The sequence below is a fragment of the Anastrepha obliqua genome, chromosome 4, assembly GCF_027943255.1.
Source record: "Anastrepha obliqua isolate idAnaObli1 chromosome 4, idAnaObli1_1.0, whole genome shotgun sequence".
NCBI classification, from domain to species: Eukaryota; Metazoa; Arthropoda; class Insecta; order Diptera; family Tephritidae; genus Anastrepha; species Anastrepha obliqua.
In genome coordinates, this window is record NC_072895.1 from 41,496,570 (window position 1) to 41,519,855 (window position 23,286).

The 23,286-nt window shown below is 36.2% G+C and overlaps 1 protein-coding gene across 4 annotated transcripts in view; it reads left to right on the plus strand.

The window, feature by feature from the left end:
- Positions 1-323: 323 nt before the first annotated feature.
- The window catches only part of LOC129243560 (potassium channel subfamily T member 1), a 180,165-nt gene continuing 157,202 nt past the window's right edge, over positions 324-23,286 (plus strand). For all 4 annotated transcript variants that reach the window (XM_054880657.1, XM_054880656.1, XM_054880660.1 and 1 more), the window contains exon 1: positions 324-437. In XM_054880657.1, coding sequence (XP_054736632.1) covers positions 346-437 — 92 coding nt within the window. In that variant the 5' untranslated portion in view covers positions 324-345. The remainder of the gene's footprint in view (positions 438-23,286) is intronic.

Sequence of the window (23,286 nt, forward strand, 5' to 3'; positions counted from 1 at the left end):
ACTCATGTTACACATACTTACATTTGAATTTCTAGGCAACGATATGTGACGCACATTGACTACCAAGAATTGCTATTTAAAAAAAACATGCAAACACACATATTCTACCCTTCATGTAATTGTTAGTACAAACCGCAGCATTACTCATACGCCCCAATGACCCAATTATCCCTATCAACTCACCTATTTTCTTTTAGTTACACTTCGTAAGCTGACACAATCAATCTGGTGCGCCCAACTTCTTGCTTTACCACGCTTGCCCTTCTATTCTTCTTCCTATTTCTTTCCCTCCATTCCATCCCCTCCTCCCTTAGTCCCATATGCTCTTACACAAATTAAACACCGATGGATAATTTATTGTGTAACATGGCGAGTAACAGTCGATACTCGTCTTATAATTGCTTAACTTCGTGGGACTCATATGACAAGATACCAAGGTGAGTAATGGCAATGCAATGCACAATAGAAAGGTGCCCGGGCATTTGTGTGTGTGTGGGTATGTCTATATACGAGTGTGTGTATGTGGGTGCCACATATTCGATATACGCTTGTACTGGGATTATTTGGAGTGCTTGCCTTTATTTATTTAAGCATATAAATATATATCCTTACGTGGTATTGATTCGAAATAAATTAAATTTACCAGCTATAATGGGGATTTATATCCAAGCTGAAGACATAGTACAATTGCTCATTGAGCCAAAGCCAAATGAAGATCTGTATTTCATCAAACCTTTTGAGTGATTCATAGAATCCACTAATTATGTGATATCTATAAGTTCTTATACAGACATCAAAAGAAATAAAGTTAAATTAATAAATTGACTTTCGAAAATCATAAAAGTAAAGTAACTTTTTTCAGGCAAGAAATATAGTAGTTTGTGATGATAGGATTACGGGATATTTACATTGTAAATTCGGGAACCCGAAATTCGGTACAGTATATACATTTTTGAAACTCAGAAAAAAATGTATTTAAAGCTAGGCACAAAAATGTGCCTTAATGAAATATTTTTTGAAGATAGTTATAGAAACAGCGGCGCAGATTTTTAATCATGAGTTTTGCAGAAGAGGACTGCGTAAGAATTTTTGAGCGCACAGTATTGCGTAAAGTATTTGGCTCAATACGCGAAGACGATGGCGAGTACAGTATCAGGTACAATAAGGAGCAGCTAAGTCTATGCAATGGCAAAGATATTGTAAGATTTATCAAGTCGCAACGCATCAGATGGGCAAGTCACATCATCGGCATGGATGACGGTAGCCTACAAAAACTTCTGCTGGACTACAATCCTTGATGCTCAAGACCCCGTTCCCGACCAAAAACAACTTGGCTGCATAACGTCACCTGAAAAATGTAGGCGTTAAAAGCTGGAAGTCTCTAGCGCTGCGTCGGGTTGAATGGCGGAAGATTGCTGGGGCAGCTAAAGCCCAACCCGGGCTGTAACGCTAATAGATGATGATGATCGGATCTTGTATAAATTTTATGAATAGAGTTTAATCATTCCAAGCTATTTATGTAAGTATATACAGTTCTTTGTCGAAAGGATTTTTGATTCTTGTGCTTCAGTTAACCTTCTTCTCTATACCATAATATAAATACTCTATAAATATATTGTGAAATAGCGCTGTTCTAAGAAACCTGCAAAAAATGACAAGTCAAAGTAAGTCTCCACTTTCCAGATATCAAAAAGCTTACTTTTCTCATTTGGGTGGCTATCAGACTCGTTGAAACCAATATTTAATTTGGTATTCCTAATTTCTTCTTCTTTTTACTTTTCTCCAATGGGAGGCTATTGATTTTGTCGAAGATGAGATTTTATATGCTCTTCACAAAATACCAGGCGCAGAAATACTTAGTCCTGCCATAAGTTCTGTTACAAGTTAAGTCCGTTATAGATATGAAATTTTAACACTGTTTTAACGAAATTAGTTTTATTTAATCATGTAAATATTAAAAACAAAAAAACAATTTAAATTTTTAATTTAAATCATAGCCTTTTGTTGTTACACGAGCCTTCAAACGATTTGGCCATTCAGCACGCAAGGTTTCCATGGATATTGACGTAGCTGTTCGAACCAAGGATTGTAAGAGACTCTCCAGGCAGACTCTCTTTGACAGGGCATATTCTCCAATTCTGACCACAAACTGTAGTCCCATAGATTCAGATCTGGATTTCCAGATGGTCAATCTTCTGCGGCTATGAACCCAGGAAATTTTTTTTAGTCACTGTTGGGTGGTTTTTCCCTTATAGGCTGGAGCGGAATCTTGTTGAAGATCCAACGCTCTCCATTGAAGAGAGTACTGCTTCACCACGCCTTCTAAGACATCTTATTGGTACACTTTTGCCGCTGTGATTACCCCTTTTCCGTAGAAATGAAGAGATGTAATGCATTTACAAGACACTCCCCATGAAACCATTACGGAGCCTGGATGGTGACCACGCTGAACTTTAGGAGAAACATTTTTTGCGTATCGAGAAGTTTTAGCATAGATTTCGTCGTTTTGCTTAATAAAAACTTCTTCATTAAAAATTTTCTCTTCTGTGAAAAGAATATTTTCATGGCCGTTGACCGCGTGCCACCGAAGAAGCATCTGTCGAGGCTAATTTTCTTTGCGCGCGTTGTCAAAAGATGGCCAGTGGAGTGACGGAAGGCTTTCATGTGGAGATCATCTCTGATTACTCTGCACATGGATATGTTCGATGCATTCATTTTCTTGGGAATGATTTTCTGCTTTCTAAGCCGATTTCTGCGAATTCTCACTTCGTTTTCTGCCTCTCACTTCAGGCATTTAGGAAAAAAGATTGCTCGTACGATGAAAAAATATTATCAAAATATTATTGTAAGTTCTTTCAGCAAATCGTAAACCTCACTTGCACTTTTACCACATTTTGTGATGCAATCACTGCAATGCGATTTTCGTTAGTACCCTACTCCATTGTTAGCAAGCGAAATCTGTCACTGAATAGAGTTTAATTTATGAGTAGAAAATGCATACGAACAAAAGCAAAAATAAAGAAAATTTTTTCTGCGAATTTGTTATCGCCGTACGTATTCTAAAATTTGTCATAGAATTTATGGCAAGACTAAGTGCATAGCTTCCGGGAAGATAAAAACAATTAAGTTAATCCGACTAATTCATGTTTTCTTATAAAAGCTTATTGGTGTCTAGAAAAAGTTGATTTTCTAACAAATGTGTAAGTAAAAAGACTTTGCTATCAATTTAGAAAAAACCACTTTGACACCAGTTGTTGCAGGAGTACACTCATGGTGAGGCCACTACTAGAGCTGGGCAGATTATCGGTATGACAACTGTCGCTTTTTAATAAATACATTCACACATTTATTTATCATTTGCTTATTTTCTATGTAAAATCTCTTGATTTTCTGTATAATCTCATAAATTAAATAAAAGTCTAGTTTTCTCAAAGGTATTTCTAACGCAGAAGCAAAGAAAATACCAACTGTTGTAAAGTCAAATATTTACATGCAGAGAATTAAATACGAAAGTTATTCTACCCATTTTCATTTAAATCTACCCATTCTAGTCGAAATCTACCCATTTCGTTTATTCCATATCAAAACCAATTTCTTACAAATATGATATTTATTCACAAAGACAATATTTTCGCACGTAATCGACAGTTCTTTCTTTTTACTGTATCTTTACTGAATATCCAAAAATATTTTCTTTTAAAACAAAATTTGAGCACAAATAGTTATATGTATAATTGGCACTGACACCTGTTTTTGGTGTTCGCCGAGCTCTCCCCCCTATTAGTGGCGTGCGTCTTGCTATTGTTCTTTTAATGGCGGGACCAACAATTTCAAGGCGACTCCGAACGGCAGATAGATTTATGAGGAGCTTTTTCATGGCAGAAATACGCTGGGAGATTTTTGGTATTGCCTACCCTGAGGGGGGACCGCTATTAGAAAAAACATTTCACACGAAGACTCGAACCTTCGTTCTCTCCGAATTCTGAATGGTAGTCTCGCACTAACCCATTTCGTCTAGGGCGGTCTTGTGCATTTACTCCATTCCAAAAATTGTCGAGCATTCGTTATTATACTCAAAATTTAATGAACTCGATTTCATAAAATCTCTAAAGAAAAGTTTGAAATTTTAAATAAAATTTATTGAATTTTTTAAACAAACTTTGAAATCTACTCTAAATTCGTTTTATTAAAGTTAAATGTATTGCCGATACTGACACACAAAATAGTTTTGTATTCCAATATCAAGTCTACAACCCATGGTTCACAAGACCTCTTTATGGCTCCATAATTTCCTACAGAAAATCAACCTAAATCCAGTGGTTATTCACATTAAAAATATTGAGATGCTTCGTCGTCCTTCTGTTGTTGTCGAAATGCTGCAAATGCACTCGATCACGAGCGGTAACGTGACCTTTGAGTGAGCAAACTTATGTGCCATCAACCCGCATAAGAAGTCAGTAAACAAAACGTCATCAACCTGCTAAAACAGGCAGCCAAAAGGCTTTACTTGTTTCTCCCAAGATCTGGATCACTTAGCATACCCTTTTACGAAGACCGGTGCGAGTATATTCACTCATTTTGTAGGCTTCTAGATGTATTATACCGTTGCCGAGAATACATTAGTTTTAGCAAGCGATCGCCTCCAGTCGTCGTTCTTCGCTCTCTTCCGAACGATTTTTTGCTCTCCATGAATCAGATAGCCTTAAGAAGCATATAAAAAGTTTTTGTTTAAAATCCAACCCTCAGCTGTTGCTGTTTAGTCTAAAAATTTTCAAACACTATGTAAGAATTTCCATCTTCTCACTTTGACTCACAACCTTGCTTATTATTTATTTATTTATTTCATTCTTTCTATACTTATTATTGTTTATTAGCCAAAAGTCAGCGTGATATTTGGAACTTTCAGACTAGCTTTTAATACTTTTCCGAATGCTCGCAACTGTATTCCTTTACTCTTTGATATTTAAGTATGCACTGCTGTGAAAAGCAAAAGTCACAACTACCATTTATCAAAAGTAGCAAATGTCCATATCACTTGAACTTTCCTTTCATACGTACGACATGATAAAAGTTGGTGGATTGATATGAAAGCATTTGATTTCTGATTTTTTATATGCATTGTTTTTATTATTTTGGGTAGTGAAGATTTATCTCTTCCATTTGTTTCGTGAGTCAAGTTCAATAAATACCCACACAAGCAACGTTTTAACAAAGTAAATAAACTGCGTATATTAATTTGGAATTTCCATTGGAAATGAACTCCTATCAAAGTAAACTCAAGCGTACCTGAAACACAAAACTGTGCAAAGTCAACATTCGAAATCGATAAATCTGTGTCAGAAAATGTTTGAATATTCTTTGCCCTATAATTGAGGTTGCATGTTAAATGAGACTATTTACTGTTCGATTATTTATTTCCACTCAACACCGCCCGCCAGTTACCCCACCTACTGCTAAAATTTTTGCGTATTGATTTACAACTGCATAAAATAGGTTCCCTGAACTTTGGTATACATTTGTCTTGAAAAAACGTTGCTACGGTCGCTGCTCCTTGAACTCGTTGCGACGAGCAACAGAAGCAAGTAGTTGCTTTACTTTAAGTAAAATCACTCACTTATTTTTCCCTTTTTTTTTTTGCTTTTGATTGGCAGGCATAAAAGCGGCATTGAAGTTTACTTACATTAAAAGGAGCAAGCAACCCAGCTGCTGCAGGCATTTGAACTCGAAATGGTTAACAAACTTAGCTTTGCGAATGCGGCGACGACGCTTCCTTTTTTCGCACAAAGTCAGTCAGCCACCTCGGCTGCGTCTTAGCGTAGACTACTTAAATTGCACTTTCATCGTCAATGGCTGTGGCTGTGACGGCGGCGGCGAGGACGGCGTGGCATTTCAAGAATCTGCTCTCGCTTTGTGTGATGTCGAAAGTAAGACTGTGTATATGTGTGTGGCTTGCGTGTATGCTGAACTCAATCAAAGTCAAAAGAACCAAAGAAAAGCATATCAATTGCTTCAACAACAACAATAACAATTTAAATATTTAAAAGACTCAACAGCCTTTTGCCAGCTCTACGCTGCCGCTTCTATAAAGTTGGTTGTCCTTGTGTACTTTGCCAAAAATTTGTATGCCATCATCGCTCAGCAAGAGATCACATTACAAGCACCAAAAGATTTTAAATTGTCACACAAATTGAATTATAAGCATAGTTTAACTCAATTTATCCTACTTACTTGTCTATTCATCGATTTTCCTTCAGAGGTTCCGCCCAATTTGATACAGTGGCGTAGTACATTGAAATTTAAAAAAAAATCAACGCTCGTGAATTCTTTAAATACTACAAATTTGAATGAAAGCGGGAAAATGGGAGCTTTAAGCTACCTGAAACCTACAACTACTTTACTAAAATAATATACTAATTAATGAGCTTAAAAACTGAATATCAACAATATTATTAGACACTCGAATTATCATGGAAATAATCATGGAGTTCTGAGGAAAACTTTGTAGAACTCTTCTTTGTTTGTATGGAATTTTTGATCGACAATGAGTTTCCTTTTCCTTCCTTTCCTTCCAAAATATTCAAAATAGCATTCAAATACACAAAACAACAGCAACAAAAAGGGAAAAAAGTGATAAAAAAGGAGCCGCGCTATTAATTTTTCTCGGTCTTTACGTAGGCCAATAGTCGTAGCAGCTAGTCCCTCGAGTTTTGTAATTTAACTATTAATAATTTAATTAATAATCATAATAATTTAAATAATAATAATGTGATATAATTATAAATGAATAAAACATTATAAATCTTCTTTCCAAAATGGCGTCTAGGTGTCAGCAGTGAATAATTCCTAGACAATTCCTTTTCTATGCCTTCTTTTAAATTTGTCGACTTGATAAAAGTCGAGAGATGTACAATTTTAGCCACGAATACAACACATTAAAATTGTTCACACTTACTACGAAAATGATCTTATAACGTATCCCAAGGGGTAGAAATAGGCAGCCCCCAAGGTGCATAAAAGAGAGATCTTCTCGCTATTTAAGAAGTAGGTCGTTAACAAAAAGACTAACTCGAATACCCGCCAAATAACTGAACAAACGTGGTCCTATTGCAACAAATTCATAACTGATGAGTTGTAAAGAAAACCAAGAGCAGATATATTCAGAATTGCGTCAACAATAACCGGCCATTGGCCTTTAGGAAATCATGCCAGGAAGATGGAGTGGCCGTACGCGTAGAAGCTGCAATCAAGAAGAATCTAAGGAAACACTATTTCACTATCTGTGTGAGTGCCCAGGTCTGAGTATTCTACGACATAGAGTTCTGTAAGAATGCTCGATGGTATAGTTAGCTTGAGAAAAGTATCGGAAAAGAAAATTATGTCGTGTATATTCTTTTCTGCAAGATTCATAGCAAGATGGCTCGACTCATAAAAAGGAGTTGTTCTATATGTAGTAAATCAAAATGGCATCGTTTGTACTAATTGGGTCTGAACTGTGTCACTCAGACAACACCTCTACCATCAACACCATGAAAATGATCGATCCTTAAGAACAACGCATCGCAAAATTCGCGATTGGTGGAAACAATCTTCCGAACGAGTCGACAATTCAAAGGTTGGTGGAAAAATTTCAAGAAACTCGTTCTGTCGAGCACTGAAGAAGTACCAGTAGGCGAAAAACTGGACGTACTGTTGAGAATATTGCTACTGTAGCGCAAAGTAGCGCTGCACAACCTTCAACATGGATATATCGACGCACCCAACAATTAGGTATTCAGGAATCGACGACGACTTTTTGACAGATTTTATCTATTATCGAGTGTATGGCGGACATTTCAATGCAGTAATTTTTAACATATTTTTGTTTAAGAGCCACATTTTGAATAAAAAATAGGGACATCTGAAAAATCAAAATTTGTACATGTCTTATTTTAAAAGAAATTATTGGCGCGTATTTTGAAATACACTTCAATTATTGAAAGTTAAGTGTGCTTAAACGAAATCTTTATTCTCACAAACTCCTTCTCACTTGCTTTTTATGTAACCCTTATAACCCTTGATTTTCTTCAGTATATTTGGGGCCATCAATGCAAAATTTAATCAAAATCGTAGTAAATCCTTAAAAATACTGTATTGAGATTTTCAATAAGGCATACTAAAACTCTAAGGGTAGGTGTCTAACCTCAAGGCTCTTTTTTGGCCCAGCATTTACGGTCATCGATTATTTTCAATTATTTTAAAGTGACCTATAAGGGTTTTTTTTATTCAAATATATATTTGCTCTGAATTGCAAATAGCTTTTTATGTGAGGGTTTTTCATGGCAGAAATACACTCGGAGCTCCGCCATTACCTGGCGAGTGGCGACCGCTATTAGTAAAAACCTTTTCTCATTCAAAATCCGAATACTACTGATTCGGCTGCAGTGAAATATATTTATATGTATGTGTATATATAGGGTTATTCAATAGGTACGCTTCAACTTTTTTCCGATAGGGAGGGCGAACGACGCAATATTTTTTATTTTTCGCTTGCCATTTGTAAACTTCATTAGAATACATTTCATCATGGAACGCTACACACTTGAGCAACGATTGCAAATCGTGCAAATTTTTTATGAAAATAATCGTTTTGTTGCTGCTACTTTAAGAGCATTACGGCCATTTTACGGTCCATTTAACAAGCCGTCCCGTTTTGGGGTTATGTGAAGTCATTGATCTACAGTAACAAGCCGGCGACGATTTGTGAGCTCAGAGCCAATATTGAACGCGAAATTGCTGGAATTTCGGCCGATTTATGCAAAAGAGTGGTCGAAAATTGGGTTCAACGATTGGACTTCGTAAAACGTGCACGCGGTGGTCATGCAAAAAAAATCGAATTTCATACTTAAATGTATATGTGCAAACTCGATAATAAAAAAAAAAATTAGTTAAAAAAGTCAAACCGTTTGTGTTTTATTCAGAAAAGTCCAAAGGTTGAAGCGCTCTTACTAAAAAACCCTATATATCAAACTTCTGGGCTTTTAGTGCAGCACTAATTCAAACAAAAATCAGTAAATTTCGATGCTTCCCAAAATATTACAAATGTGTACTCGTGGGGTTTGTTTGTTTGCGGGATGAGTTATATTACTATAGTTGTTCAAAAAATATATTATATAAAAAATGTTCTGTCATCTTAGGCCTTTAACTATGGAGAACGATTCAAATAGACTAAAGTGATCGACATTTTTGCGAAAACCGAAAATGGTATGTGTATTAATTTTGATCAAATTATTCGATTCCTTACAACACCAATTAAATATTTCAGCATTAGCCAACCCTTAATGAATTGGTGGTATGAAATGAAACATGTTTGGCTAACATTAATCAATTAGTTAACTTTTTACTGGTAAATTTGTAATAGTCCTTATGACAATTCTCTTGCAATAAATCCAATCAAACGATTCAAGTATTTTAAATTCGCTTGACATTCTTGTTTTATTTCGAACCAACATATTTTTCCCCATTTTATATAATTAAAATCATTTTCTTAATACTGGGATCCAATTGAAACTTTTAAGTACTTAAAAAAAGTCCAGATCGAATAGTGAATATCTAGAAATGTAGTAAAACCATTGAGTTATAATATCGCGCACATATCGATTTTCTCATGTGTGAGAAGTATTTGATGGTGTAGTACTACTTCTTCTTAATTGGCGCGATAACCGCTTACGCGTTTTTGGCCGAGTTTAGCAAAGCGCGCCAGTCGTTTCTTTCGCGTGCTAACCGGCGCCAATTGGACACACCAAGTGAAGCCAAGTCCTTCTCCACCTCATCTTTCCAACGCAGAGGAGGCCTTGCTCTTCCTCTACTACCATCAGCTAGTACCGCATCGAATACTTTCAGAGCCGGAGCGTTTGTATCCATTCGGACGGCATGACCCAGTCAACGTAGCCGCTGGATCTTTATTCGCTCCGCTATGTCTATGTCGTCGTAAAGCTCATACAGCTCATCGTTCCATCGTCTGCGATATTCGCCGTTGCCAACGTGCAAAGGTCCAAAAATCTTACGCAGAATCTTTCTCTCGAACACTCCAAGCGTCGCTTCATCGGATGTTGTCATCGACCGCGCTTCTGCGCCATACGTAAGGATGGGCATGATGAGAGCCTTGTAGAGTGTTAGTTTTGTTCGTCGAGAGAGGACTTTACTGTTCAATTGCCTACTTAGTCCAAAGTAGCACTTGTTGGCAAGAGGGATTCTACGTTGGATTTCAAGGCTGATATTGTTTTCGGTGTTAATGCTGGTTCCTAAATAGACGAAGTCTTTTACAACCTCGAAATTATAACTGTCTACAGTGACGTGGGTGCCGATACGCGAGTGTGCCGACTGTTTGTTTGAAGATAGGAGGTACTTCGTTTTGTCCTCGTTCACCACCAGACCCATTTGCTTTGCCTCTTTATCCAGTTTGGAGAAGGCAGAGCTAACAGCGCGGTTGTTAAGGCCGATGATGTCAATATCATCGGCATACGCCAACAATTGTAAGCTCTTATTAAATATTGTGCCTGAGCGATTAAGTTTTGCGGCTCGTACGATGCTCTCCAACATCAGGTTAAAGAAGCCCTACGACAGCGATTCACTCTGTCTGAAACCTCGTTTGGTATCAAACGGCTCGGAGAGGTCCTTCCCAATTCTGACAATGCTGCTGGTGTTGAGCAACGTCATCTTGCATAGCCGTATTAGTTTTGTGGGGATACCAAATTCAGACATCGCGGCATACAACTACCTCCTTTCCGTACTGTCGAATGCAGCTTTGAAATCGACGAAAAGATGGTGTGTGTCGATTCTCCTTTCGTGGGTATTTTCCAAGATTTGGCGTATTGTGAATATTTGGTCGATGGTAGACTTTCCAGATCTAAAGCCACACTGATAAGGTCCAATCAGTTGGTTGACTGTGGGCTTCAGTCTTTCACACAATACGCTCGCTAGAACCTTATAGGCGATATTTAGTAGACTAATCCCGCGGTAATTGGCACAAATTGCAGGATCACCCTTCTTATGGATTGGGCAGAGCACACTTAAATTCCAATCGGCAGGCATGCTTTCATCCGACCATATTCTGCATAGGAGCTGATGCATGCACCTTACCAGCTCCTCGCCGCCATGTTTGAATAGCTCAGCCGGCAGACCGTCGGCGCCCGCGGCTTTATTGTTCTTTAGCCGCGTTATCGCTATTCTCACTTCGCCATGGTCGGGTAGCGGAACGTCAATTCCGTCGTCAACGATTGGGGTATCGGGATCTTCACATTCCCTGTGACATGCGCAGCTATCTCTATTAAGTAGGTTCAAGAAGTGTTTCCTCCATAATTTAAGAATGCTCTGGATGTCGGTCACCAGATCGCCGTCTTTGTTCTTACAGGAAAACGCCCCGGCCTTGAAACCTTCTGTAAGCCGCCGAACTTTCTGGTAGAATTTTCGGGCGTTGTTCCTATTGGCCAGCATCTCAATCTCTTCGCACTCACGGCCTCTCGTTTCTTCTGTCGAATAATACGTCTCTCTTCTAAAGTCCAATATCCAGTAATTTCACGTTACATGGTACCAGTGGTCTTTTTACTGGTGGCGAAAAAGTGTAACCCCTATTACTCTCACCACTATAGTAGCGGAACAGAGCGATTCAGTCACTAGTGCTGCTTCTTCTGATGGTATTTGGATTGCTTTACGCACGCTAATATGTAGCACATCGTACAGGGGCCCAGCTTCGTTTGAAGATTATGACATTTCTGTAAGTAACTAATGTTCTTGCAATTTCCTGTTAGTAAGCAACTTCGCCCTATTTGTTATCTGTAGTACGAGTACAAAGCATTTTTATACAGCGAGTCGAGCGAATCTGACTTCCTCACTCTACTTTAGATGTTGCCAAGCAAATGTACTGAAACCGGGTTCACGGAACCAAAAAGTGGATCAAGTATGTTGTGATGGTATCACCAGAATTCTCATTTTGTTATGAATACGTGCCCAAATGGGTGTTTAATTCCTCTTCAAATAGTGCTTAGCAGAAGTTCACAATTCTGAGTTTCTTGAATTGATTCTTATTATTACTGAGTACAGTCCATTTACAAAAACAAATCTAGAAAATAAGCTTAAAAATAGGCACAAAGAACAAAGGTATTGAACTTGAACTGAATACAACATAATAGTTTCGCGCCCCTTCCAGTTTAAAGAAAGTCAAAGTTACTCGCCACTTGCGTAAAATCTACCACTTATCACTAATATTTTGTACCGAGCACCCCCCTTACATCATAGTAATTCAATGATCTGTATATCTGTACATGTATGTGAAAAAGAGCATTGTTAGGGGAACGGAAGATACGCGCAGTTGACAGGTTGCGCTGTCACCGCTGAGTAAGTGCGTGAAATTGAGTGAGAAAATATTCGCCTAAGTCATCTCACAAACACTTGTGTGCACAAATACAAATACACGTATGTTTGTACACTTCGAAATAATAAATCTGCACATACATTTAACAATGACGCAATAACTCACTCGAACAAAGGCAGATTGTTGGAAAAATGATGAATAGGACGTCATTTCAAAATTGTTTGATTCGCGCGGTGACGCACTGTAAAGAAAAAAAGAAGCAGAGAATGTAAAAAAAGACCAGTTACCTGCTCTTGATATTTAAGGAATTAACAATGAGTAACGTGAGTATTTCAAATACATACACTCCCATATATATTTATGCACAAATTTTCAAAGTAAATAAACGACCTTTCAACTTCTCAACTTTCAGTATTCGAAGAAGTAAATAAATTCTCTACACTTACAATCGATCGCTGACAGCGCACACCACGATATGCTCCTCGCTAAACTTTCGTCCTTATGGCTCACATAAACTTAAAATTTAAGAGCAAAATTGTGTCATGCACATCTTGTAGTTAGTATGTAAGCGCATGGCGAAAATGCAGTCAAGGTCGTTATTTCTATATTTTGGTAGAGTGCAGCCGTTGTAGCTGATTGAGTTTGTGCGTAACCCAACATTGGGTTGGTGGCAGGTTCGCTGGCCATTGTACACATGCAACGAAGAAACAATTCTATCTACTAATAGCAGCAACAGGCAGTGGCCGACTTCCGAGTATCTTTCTGCCAGGCAAAATTCCTCTGTCCTTTCGTGGTGGAATAAAACGGCATTAAATAACAATAGCACAAAGACTTTTTGGCAAGTTTTGACAATTTATTTGATTCCCATTTAATTTTAATAATTTCAGGCACTCGTTATATGGAGTAACTGCAGAAGATCGCCAGAACAAAAATTGTGAAAAATCAATGCGATTTTTGAGCTACTTCACACTTGCACTTTATTACACCAAAACTCAATGGGCTACAAAACTGAATACCTGAAATTTTTCAAAAAAATCAGGTTTAAAAGTGGGAAATTTTATGACTTTTTTCTAATTTGCACAAACTTTGAAATTTCGATTTATTTGGTTTTTTTTAGTAGAGCGAACTGTGTTTTCATAAAAAAATCAACTCAATGGGCTACAAAACTGAATAACAGAAATTTTTCAAAAAAGTCAGGTTGAAAAGTGGGAAATTTTATAAATTTTTTTCTAATTTGCACAAACTTTGAAACTTCGAGTAGTCAAAATTTATCAATGAACCTAAGTGTTATAGTTGTTTAATGCAGTGAAGTTCACTCCATTTTTAGGACAACCTCAATTTTGTTTTTTAGAACACATCGCAAATTAAAGGAGAAGATCGGCCAACCAATGCAGCCATGTAAAGACGTATGCGTCAATGCAATATTCGGGTGGACAGTGGCATGCACTTTCCCATGGCATGCGTCGAATATACAAATTTTCAGAATCTCCCCCTTTCACGCCCTCTATCTCCATCTGGCTCTCTTTCCCTGCACATATAAATTGAAATGTCAACTAATTTCGGCGGAAACATAACACAGCCAAACAAGAGCAATAAAATTTGTAGTAAAATAAAAATTTTTACACTGCAATTGCTGACGCGTTTGTAGTTTGCTGCTGTCACCAATCAAACGCCTGAAGGTTTTACAGCAGTTTGCAGTAGTTCACTAGGGTATTACTTAAATTGTAATTGTAAATGAAAAGAAAAGAAATACGCTTGCCAATGTAGCTAAATGCTTAAAATCAACAAAATCATATTTGGCCTCTTACCACGACATCCCACCATCTCTACAGCGAACAGGTTTTCAGGTTCTCAGGACAATAGCCCCAGCGGCTAGTTGCCTAGGTTAGGTTAGGTTGATATGGTTGCCCAGGGAATGGGCACACTTGGACAAGAAGGATTCGTCCTTTGTGAAGCCATTATGGAGGGGTGAGGCGGGAGAGAAAGACCGATGGGATACAGGGAGAGGGCGGGGAGAGATGATGCTAGGATGGTTAGGAGCGTGTGGATTACGAAGTTGCCTAACTAATCGTCCAGTTATATCGCGTGACTGTACAATTAACCAAATTTTCTTTTTCATCAATTAAATCTTTTAATGGACTTTGAAGTTTCAAAAAACTCAATATTACAATAAAAAATGTTTTTAATATAAATACTTAAACTCGCTAACTATTATTAGTGTAAGCATGAAATGAAAGAAAATATTTTCGACTATTAAAAGATGTTTCTTCCGTTGCGCGGGGTCAAATATATCATAGTACAACCATGTCCTTTGAAAAACGGGTCCATAAATATCAATGAAATATCTTAATGAATTGTTAAGGAATATAGATATGCTAAAGATTTTGGTTAAAAATAAAACCGTTAACTGATTTTTTTTTATAACTGACTGATGGTTTATTTAGAAGTAAATTTGGACTTCAAGCATCTACTTATTAAAGGTTATATTAGACATTTCGCGCAAGAACTGATGCGTTGCTATAAGCAGCATTGCCTTTTAAAAGTAACATTTTAACAAAAGGTATATATGTATTTGTAGTAATGAAAACCTCCACTTCGTTCTTCTCACAATTTTGTAAAAGATCAAAATAAATAGTTGAACTATTCACCTAGGAAGTAAAGTATACGCAGTGGATACCCCTGCATACGTTTCCCCTAAGAAACTTTATAGAGCTTTAAAAACGTTTATTGTTGAGAAAATGAACATATATAACACATAACGACATATAACATTTATAAACTTACGTGCATATACAAAGTTTCTTGGAAAACAAAAGAGTTGAAAGAGGTGAAAAATTGTATTATTCAGTAGTCTCTGAAGAACATTGGCTCTTGGTGTATTAAATAGCTTTTTCGGACAAAAACTGTAACAAAAACTACGATAAATATCTTCTCGAATAGTCAAACCGCTGAAGATAGTTTACTCAGATCAAAGTGTGCTCCGGAATGCCTGGCATCTCTAAATGATATTAGCACCATCTTCAAGGTCAGCCTTACATATATGGGTTCCGTGACAAAGAAATATTGAAGGTAATTATAAGACCGATGAGCTGACCAGAAAGAGTACTAATCTTCCACTGCTTGAAAACAGAGGTAATATCCCAATTTCTATGGCAACTTGCAAATTAAGGATAAAAGATAATATTCTCCAGGAGGCCAAACAGTTACACAATGGTACCACAGCTGAGTTGGCTATTCTAAAGTGACTGCCACAAAAACCTAATCTAACCCTTTGACACCCTGTTCAAGTAAAAACACCAGCGAAATTGTGACTTGGGAATGTTAGTAGTATCCTTCTTAGAGCTTTGTTAATTTTTAAGTCAATTTTAAAATTACGCAATTGGAATAGAAGTACCCGTTTTTATTGCTAAGAAGATTCGCCAGATCTTTCGTTTAGCTTGCGGCCAGCTTTGTATCTCGATAACGCTTGGTGTCAAGTCTAGCGATTGCGAAAGAGTATCTTATCTAACCTAACTACCACCAATCCCTAGAAGCCTCTGAGCCGACAGAGAGGCAGCTCGTTGTGGATGACTTCCTTCCAGCTCCACCAAACACCCTTCACGATTTTTTGTTTTATAGACATTTTCGACGATTTGCTCAATAGATACCTATTATTTCGAAAGCGGTACGCAATTAAATTAAACTCTAGCGTGGTTTTCAGCACCCTAGATTTACTGGGAAACATTAAAAAAAAAACTGTAGCGCCTCAACATTTTGACAAGTTTGTCGAGGATTTTTATATGAAGTGTATGTGCACGACCGTGAAGGAAAAAAAATTATAAAAAATCAACCGTATTTTTTGGCACCTATAAACTTGCGTTCGATTGCACTAGAATTGAATTGGTAGTGACGAACCAACGCATTCGATTATGGCGGCCGACGTTCTCCACTTATATGTGGGTTATATTTCAAAAACTTCAAACTCTTTTTTTAACATTGTGGGATATTCCACCAAACGTAATTTACATCGGTTTTATTTGACCGATCTTAGCATCTCAATTTATGAAAATTCAAATCATCAAGGGCTAAAAACCCTAATACTGCCAACTCACACACAAAGTTGAAAGAATTGTATGTTCCTGAATTTATTTGACCTTTCGCTAAAAGCATTCCCCGAGCGTTCCGCCCAAAATTGATGCACTTCTTTGTATATCATTCCAAATACCTCGTTTCATTGTTGTTTGCTTTATATGTCAAATGGATTTAACAACATGCCCCGACGGAGTTATATGTGTATGTGCATGTATAAAATATATGTGTATGCAAAGTTCCGACGCTTTGCTGCAGCAAGTAAAGTAAAATAAACTTTTTAGCCGTTCACATGCATTCCGTCAAAAAAAAAACTCAACGAACAAAAAAGCACAAGGCGGTAAATCGAAATTGTTACGTAGGCGTTATGCGGCATTCAAAAATAAATAAAGTATTTTATGTTTTTTGCACCACCACAAAACACTTTTTCGCAAAATTATTAACTATAAATGCATTTCTGGTGAAGAACTAAGCAAATATCGCTTAGCAACCAGCGTATTTACCGGGTATGACGCCAGCTCCCTTTTACTTATTTCAAGGATTCAAATTACCATTTCGAGGCATTTGTTTTCAGTCAATAGAAGACATAAAATGATCGTGCACTAAAGTCAATTTTGGAAATTTTTTAAACTTATTATTCTAGAAGAGTCCTATTTTTAAGCCGACAAAATAAATTTATATAAATGATAAATATTTTGTGTTTCGCTTATCAATTCCAGGTGCTTTATTAGGACACATTCGATCTATACGAGCGCATATTCAGCGGCAAAAATAACTAAGAGCATTGCGATTTTTTTTTATAGTTTTTATTATTTACAATAATTTTCGAGTTAGTATTTTTCATCTAAATTGTGAACTGCTTACTGTGAAATTTTTGAAAAATTTCGAAGACGCAGAAAAATGGCTCATTAAATTTTATTAATATAAAAGGAAGTTTTAAGTGCCTGAAAAATCGCTTCATTTTATTCCATATAATCTTCCAATAAATCTTCTTGTGGAAAAATCGCAAGACCGTTTGCAAAAAAATTAAAAGGAATCAATTCCAGTTTTTATAAATTTTACTAGTTGTATGTAAAAAACCGCAAGAGCTGTCACCAAAAAAAAGCACATTTTAATCAATCGGATTATTTGGACGCTTAAAACTTGCGCTTACCACTAAAATTTTATGAACAATAAAACTGCTTTGCTGAAAGTTTCTAAGAATTCAGATTACAAGTTTAAAATTGAGGTGAACATTTTTTTAATTTTTCTAAATTTTTTATGAAATCTAATAGTTTTATTTAAATATTATTGGTTTCTATAGCTTTGGCTAAGGATGAATAGTATTAAAAAAAATAATAATAAAAAATATTAACAAAAAAATTGTTTCTCGAAAATTATTGTTAATATTAGATTTAAATTAAATTCAACTTAAAGTGAAATAAATTTAGATTTAAATTTATAACTACGGAATAAATTTTGCATAGTCGGATCCATCTAGAGATCGTATTAGTTTAAGAAGGACAATACTATGTATTACTAAAAAAAATAACAAAACAACTTTAATACGAAAAACACTGTAAATATAAATCAAAATCAACAGGCCCTCAGTTATATACACTATACATAGGCAGGCGCACAGAAATATAATGTACAAGTGTACCTATGTGCATTAGGCCGGGTCGATTTGTGGGGAGGCAAAAAAATCGCCCATTGCTCTGTGAAAATCGTATTCTAGGGATCAAAATAAGAAACTGTGCCGAAGGAACCATACCTCCAAAACGAATTCTGATGTCCCCCAATTTGGGTCGAAAAAAAACGCCCATTGCTCTGTCATTGCTCTGTGAAAATCATATTCTAGGGATCAAAATAAGAAACTTTGCCGAAGGAATCATACCTCTAAAACGAATTCTGATGACCCCCAATTTGAGTCGAACTTTTTAGTTTCTTTTCTATAACTCACATTCATTCATTTACATATGTTCTGACTAAATAAATTTCTTAAGAGAAAAAATATATAATATTATAAATAAATAAAAATAAAGAAAAAACATAGCCATTTAGCTGATTTTTTCATGTAAAATCCAAAAATGGTGATATTTTTAAATTGGGGGACATCAGAATTCGTTTTAGAGGTATGGTTCCTTCGGCAAAGTTTCTTATTTTGATCCCTAGAATACGATTTTCACAGAGCAATGAGCGATTTTTAAATCGACCCGCCCTAATGTGCATATATACGAAAACTCTTAAGTGTATGCGAGCACAAAGTTTTGTTCACCACCGCATACGCCGCGTTACCGCGTTGCCCCTAAATGTATGCTTTTACATTGTATGTCGCGAATGTAATTAATTCCATTTACACTTGCATGTACATATAGCTGGCATAAAACAAAAAAATACCAGAATACTAAAAACCGATATACTATTTTTACACCAAAAAAGTGTCGTTCGAAAAATCAACACCAATAATAGCAAATAGTTTCATTGCAACAACAATACCAACTTCAGTCACAGTGTCATTGGCAATTTGCAGTTAAGATAGTCAATGTTTTAGTGACGACATGCTTTTAGCTGTAAGCGATCGGAATCGCTTCGACTGAGATACAATACGGTTGGCATTTATTTGTTATGACTTTCCGTTTACACATACATACATATTTATCACAAATGCATAGTTACGCATACACAAAATGCATGTGAAAATGCTATTAAAATTTTTGCTATGCTATTAAAATTTTTTATCAAATTTTTCTCTGTTCGAAATTATAATATTAATATAGAGAGTGAGTGACACCATATTTTATTTTTTTATTATATTTAATATCTTTTCACTTTAAATTTATTTCATTTTACAATAAAACCCACATGAATACGAGTTTCTAACTTTGTCGAATATTTCCAATTTCTATTTCACATAACTTACTCAGCATTTTTAGAGAATTTCAAGCACCTTTCTAGAAAATTTGTGCCGCCGTCAGGCAAAAATAAATTATCAAAATTCAAAAAGTATTTTGAGCCACTACGAGCTTTAGAGTACCAACAATTTTTTTCACAAAAAAAAAAATGTATGTAACGTTACAATTTGGTGGCTTTTCTAGCCGGAAAATAGGTCAATAAAACTGCGCTACTTAATACTTTCCATAGATCTGTTATTAAAAAACTTGGATTAATATGGTATTTGTTATAGAAAGAAATACATTTTTTATAAAAGTAAACATTCTGGATATGCAGTTTTATAGCCCATTCAATTTTATTGCAACAAAGTAGAAGTTTTAAGTAGTTAAAATTTGAGTGGATTTTTGAAAAAATGTTCGCTCAGGTGTCGCGCATTTTATTCCGAATTGTAAACATAAGAATATTTGCCTACTAAACAATCATCTGTCACTCATATCGATTTTGTGAATCGTTCTCTGACACATCAATGCCTTTGCTGCTCGAATGGCTCGCCAACTCGAGATGAACAGCGAAACAACTAAGTTCAGTATAGCCAAAGGAACTGCAAAAATGTGTACAGCAATCGATTGCCCCTTTTATTTTATGAGAACGTTAGGTATTAATGGAGTATTGTGAACAGAAGGGAGCATAGCTCATATTGGTATTAATAGTCAACGTCGAAAAAAAGTGTACACCAAATATTGGCAATTATGGACTATTTATATATATAAAGGGTGTGCCACATTTTGTGTCTGTATCTTAACGTTGAATAACTTTGTCATTTACTAACCGATCGACTTCAACATACATGTTTTCGAAACGAAAATTTAGTACAATTTCAACCATAGATCGCTTTACACCGAAACAACGCGCTGAAATAGTGACGCGATACATCAAAATAGTCGTTCGATTGTTTTAACTCAACGCGCATATCGTAAAAAGTATGTCGGCAAACAGGTACCGTCTGATTATACTATTCGTCGTTTGGTGCCGAATTTTTTCGATCAAAATTGGAGAACTGAGACTCCACACGAGATCCATGAAACGCCATTGCATGACCGGAAAGTAACTGTTTGGGCCGGCATTTGCGCCAAAACAATCTTTGGGCCATATTTTTACCGAGAAAACGAAGCGCTCGATGGAAACCGATATCGATGAATGTTGGCTTATTATGTCTGCCCGCAAATGCGTGAGAAAGGTTAAGACGGTTACTGGTTTCAACAAGCCGGTGCGCCACGCCACACTGCGAATGCAACAATTGAATTTCTGCAACGGAAATTCCCGGGACGTCTAGTATGAAAAAGAGGCGACATCGACTGTCCCCCAGATCACCTGACTTAACCCCCCGGACTTCTTTTTGTGGGGTTATCTGAAAAGTAAGGTTTGCGCCAACAAGCCGTAGACTATTGACCAGCTTAAGGCACACATTCGAGCAAAAATCAATGCCATAAAACCCGAAATGCTGTTGACAAATGCAGAAAAAAGATTGCTGATAATGGTGACCACTTGATTGATATTGTACGCGAAATAGCTTTAATAAATTGTAAATGTAAAATTGTACAAAATTTGTGAGAATTCGGTAAAGTTAGATTAGGTCAGCTTGGTTGGCAATAAGCCACGCATAGACCTTTTGGTCCCTAGCGATACCAGATGGAGACCGACCTTTGTGAATACTGAAAGTAGACATCATGCGGGATGTCAGACCCTCAAACAGTGGGGCTCCCAGGCATTTTAAACGCGTTTTTAATAATGCCGCACAGACGCACTGAGTGTTGTCTAGAGTATCCTTAACCTCCTCTCTGCATTACCTGCATTTGTCCGTGTTAGAAATCCCTATCTTGTACGCATGTGCAGCCAATAGATTATGACCTGTTAGCATACTTATATTAGTTCTGCAGTCCTTTTGCGAGAGCGTAAGTACGAATTGAGTCAGTTTTTTGTCGTTAGCTCTACACATAACTTTTGCTGTTTTGCATGAGGTCAAATTAATCCGTCTTAGTCGTCAATTTCGTTGTATATTGTATTTAGCGGCTTTGGACTTAATACAATATGAGCCTTTATTGCTGCTTGACTGTCCACGTATATATTAATTGTTGAGTTCTTTCTTGTTCTAGTGTAGTCTAGCTCCGCGGCTTTCCCCATAGCAAAAACTTCCGCTTGGAAAATATGATACTGCTGTGGTCTGGCAGCTTGATAGGCTGCCTTATCTCTAGCTTTAGGCAGTAAATACCCGCTTCCACTCCACCTGAAGTCTTAGAGCCGTCTGTGTAGATGTGAAAAGTCCTATGACCAGGCTTCATGCCTTTGTGCCAAACGTTCTCTCCCAATTAAATTACGGAGTCATGTAGTCTGTGCAACCTGAGCTCAACTTTCCTATTGAGCTGTGTCCGAAGGTTCTACAGGTGAATACTCCAGCAGGCCACCAACCTTCTCACGGATTTCGCTGCCAAGTTTTCCGCCATAAGGTCAATAGGTGGCATGCTGAACATCATTTCCAGCGCCCTTTTGGAGTTGTTTTTATCGCTCCTGCTGTGCACAGAGTAGCAAGTCGCTGAATCCTTTCCAGTGGCATTAAGTATGTCAGTTTTCTTGTCGCAGTCCACCATACCAGGAAGAATTCGGTAAAGTTTCATCAAAATTTCTATTTATATTTTTTACCCAGAATTTCTGAAAAAATTTGTGGTAGATAAATTTTGGTATATTAAAGAGCAAAATTCAAATAGATCGAAAATCACTCTGATTTTTCAGAATTTTTTTTGGTCGCGGTCTTTTGCATTTTCTCCATTTAACGCTTGCTCTACATTTTTTTATACAGAAGAAAACTCCCAACTTACTTTCTTTTAACTACTTAAAACTTTCCCTTTACCGAAATGCAACGATCTAAACTGCATACCCGAGTTTTCTTTTAATGTTTGAAATCAAAGTTCGAAATTTTCATGAAAATTTCTCGAATTTTTAAAAATTTTATACGAAGTTTTAAACTTCGCTAACTGTAATTACGAAATAAATAAGTTAATTAATCAATAATCAATCAAAAGTTATCAATAAGTGGCGGACACTTTCTCTTGATACTGACAGTACGTATTATGGTTGTCAAAAAAAATGTTCTCATAATAACAGTCACATATACTTGTATATACTTTTTTTTTGTTCAATATTTACTCATGCGCCATAACTTTAAAAATTACCATAGAATTTGCCTAGGAAAAAATTCAATTTTCTTTAAATTGGTATACATGTTTCACAAATCAATATTAGTTATACTCCTCTCTTAATTTTCTCTCCACAAATATTCAAAAATTGATTCTAAAGATAAAATTAAAAAAAAAAGTATAATATTTTAGTTTATTTTTTTTATTTTTAAACTAGTTTATATTTAAGTAAATAGTAAATTTTTTTTGGCTTATGTTGACACTTAAGGGACAGATCAGTTATTTGAAATTTTATGTTATGCTTCAAGTCGATCGACATAAAATTTATAAATTTATGAGTATTTCAGTGTCCGTTGCTCTAGGTCAGATTTCTGTACCTATTCGACTTTAAAACGTTCTTCTAAAATTTCTTATTTTTAAGTTCCTGTATGCCATAACTAAAAATCTGCAGAAACAGTAGATAACTAGGGGGAAAAAGGGTCTTATAATCATTAATATTTGAATAACTAAACGCAATTAGCTACACTGGATCTGTTTGTTTCTAAGAACAATGAAATATTTAGAAGTCGAAAATAAATCCATCAGGCATACCTCGAGAAACATCTGCTTTGAAAATGTATTTTGATTTTATTTTTTAATGTTTTTGTTGCGAGATCCACTCCCCCCATTTTCATTACTTTGCAATGAAAATTTAGGAAACTATTGCTCAAACGTTGCTTATTAAATTTGAATTAACTCAATAATAGAAAGATAGAAAATTCTAAATCCTTTTTCTCTGAAATAGTTTTACACCCCCACTCGCCC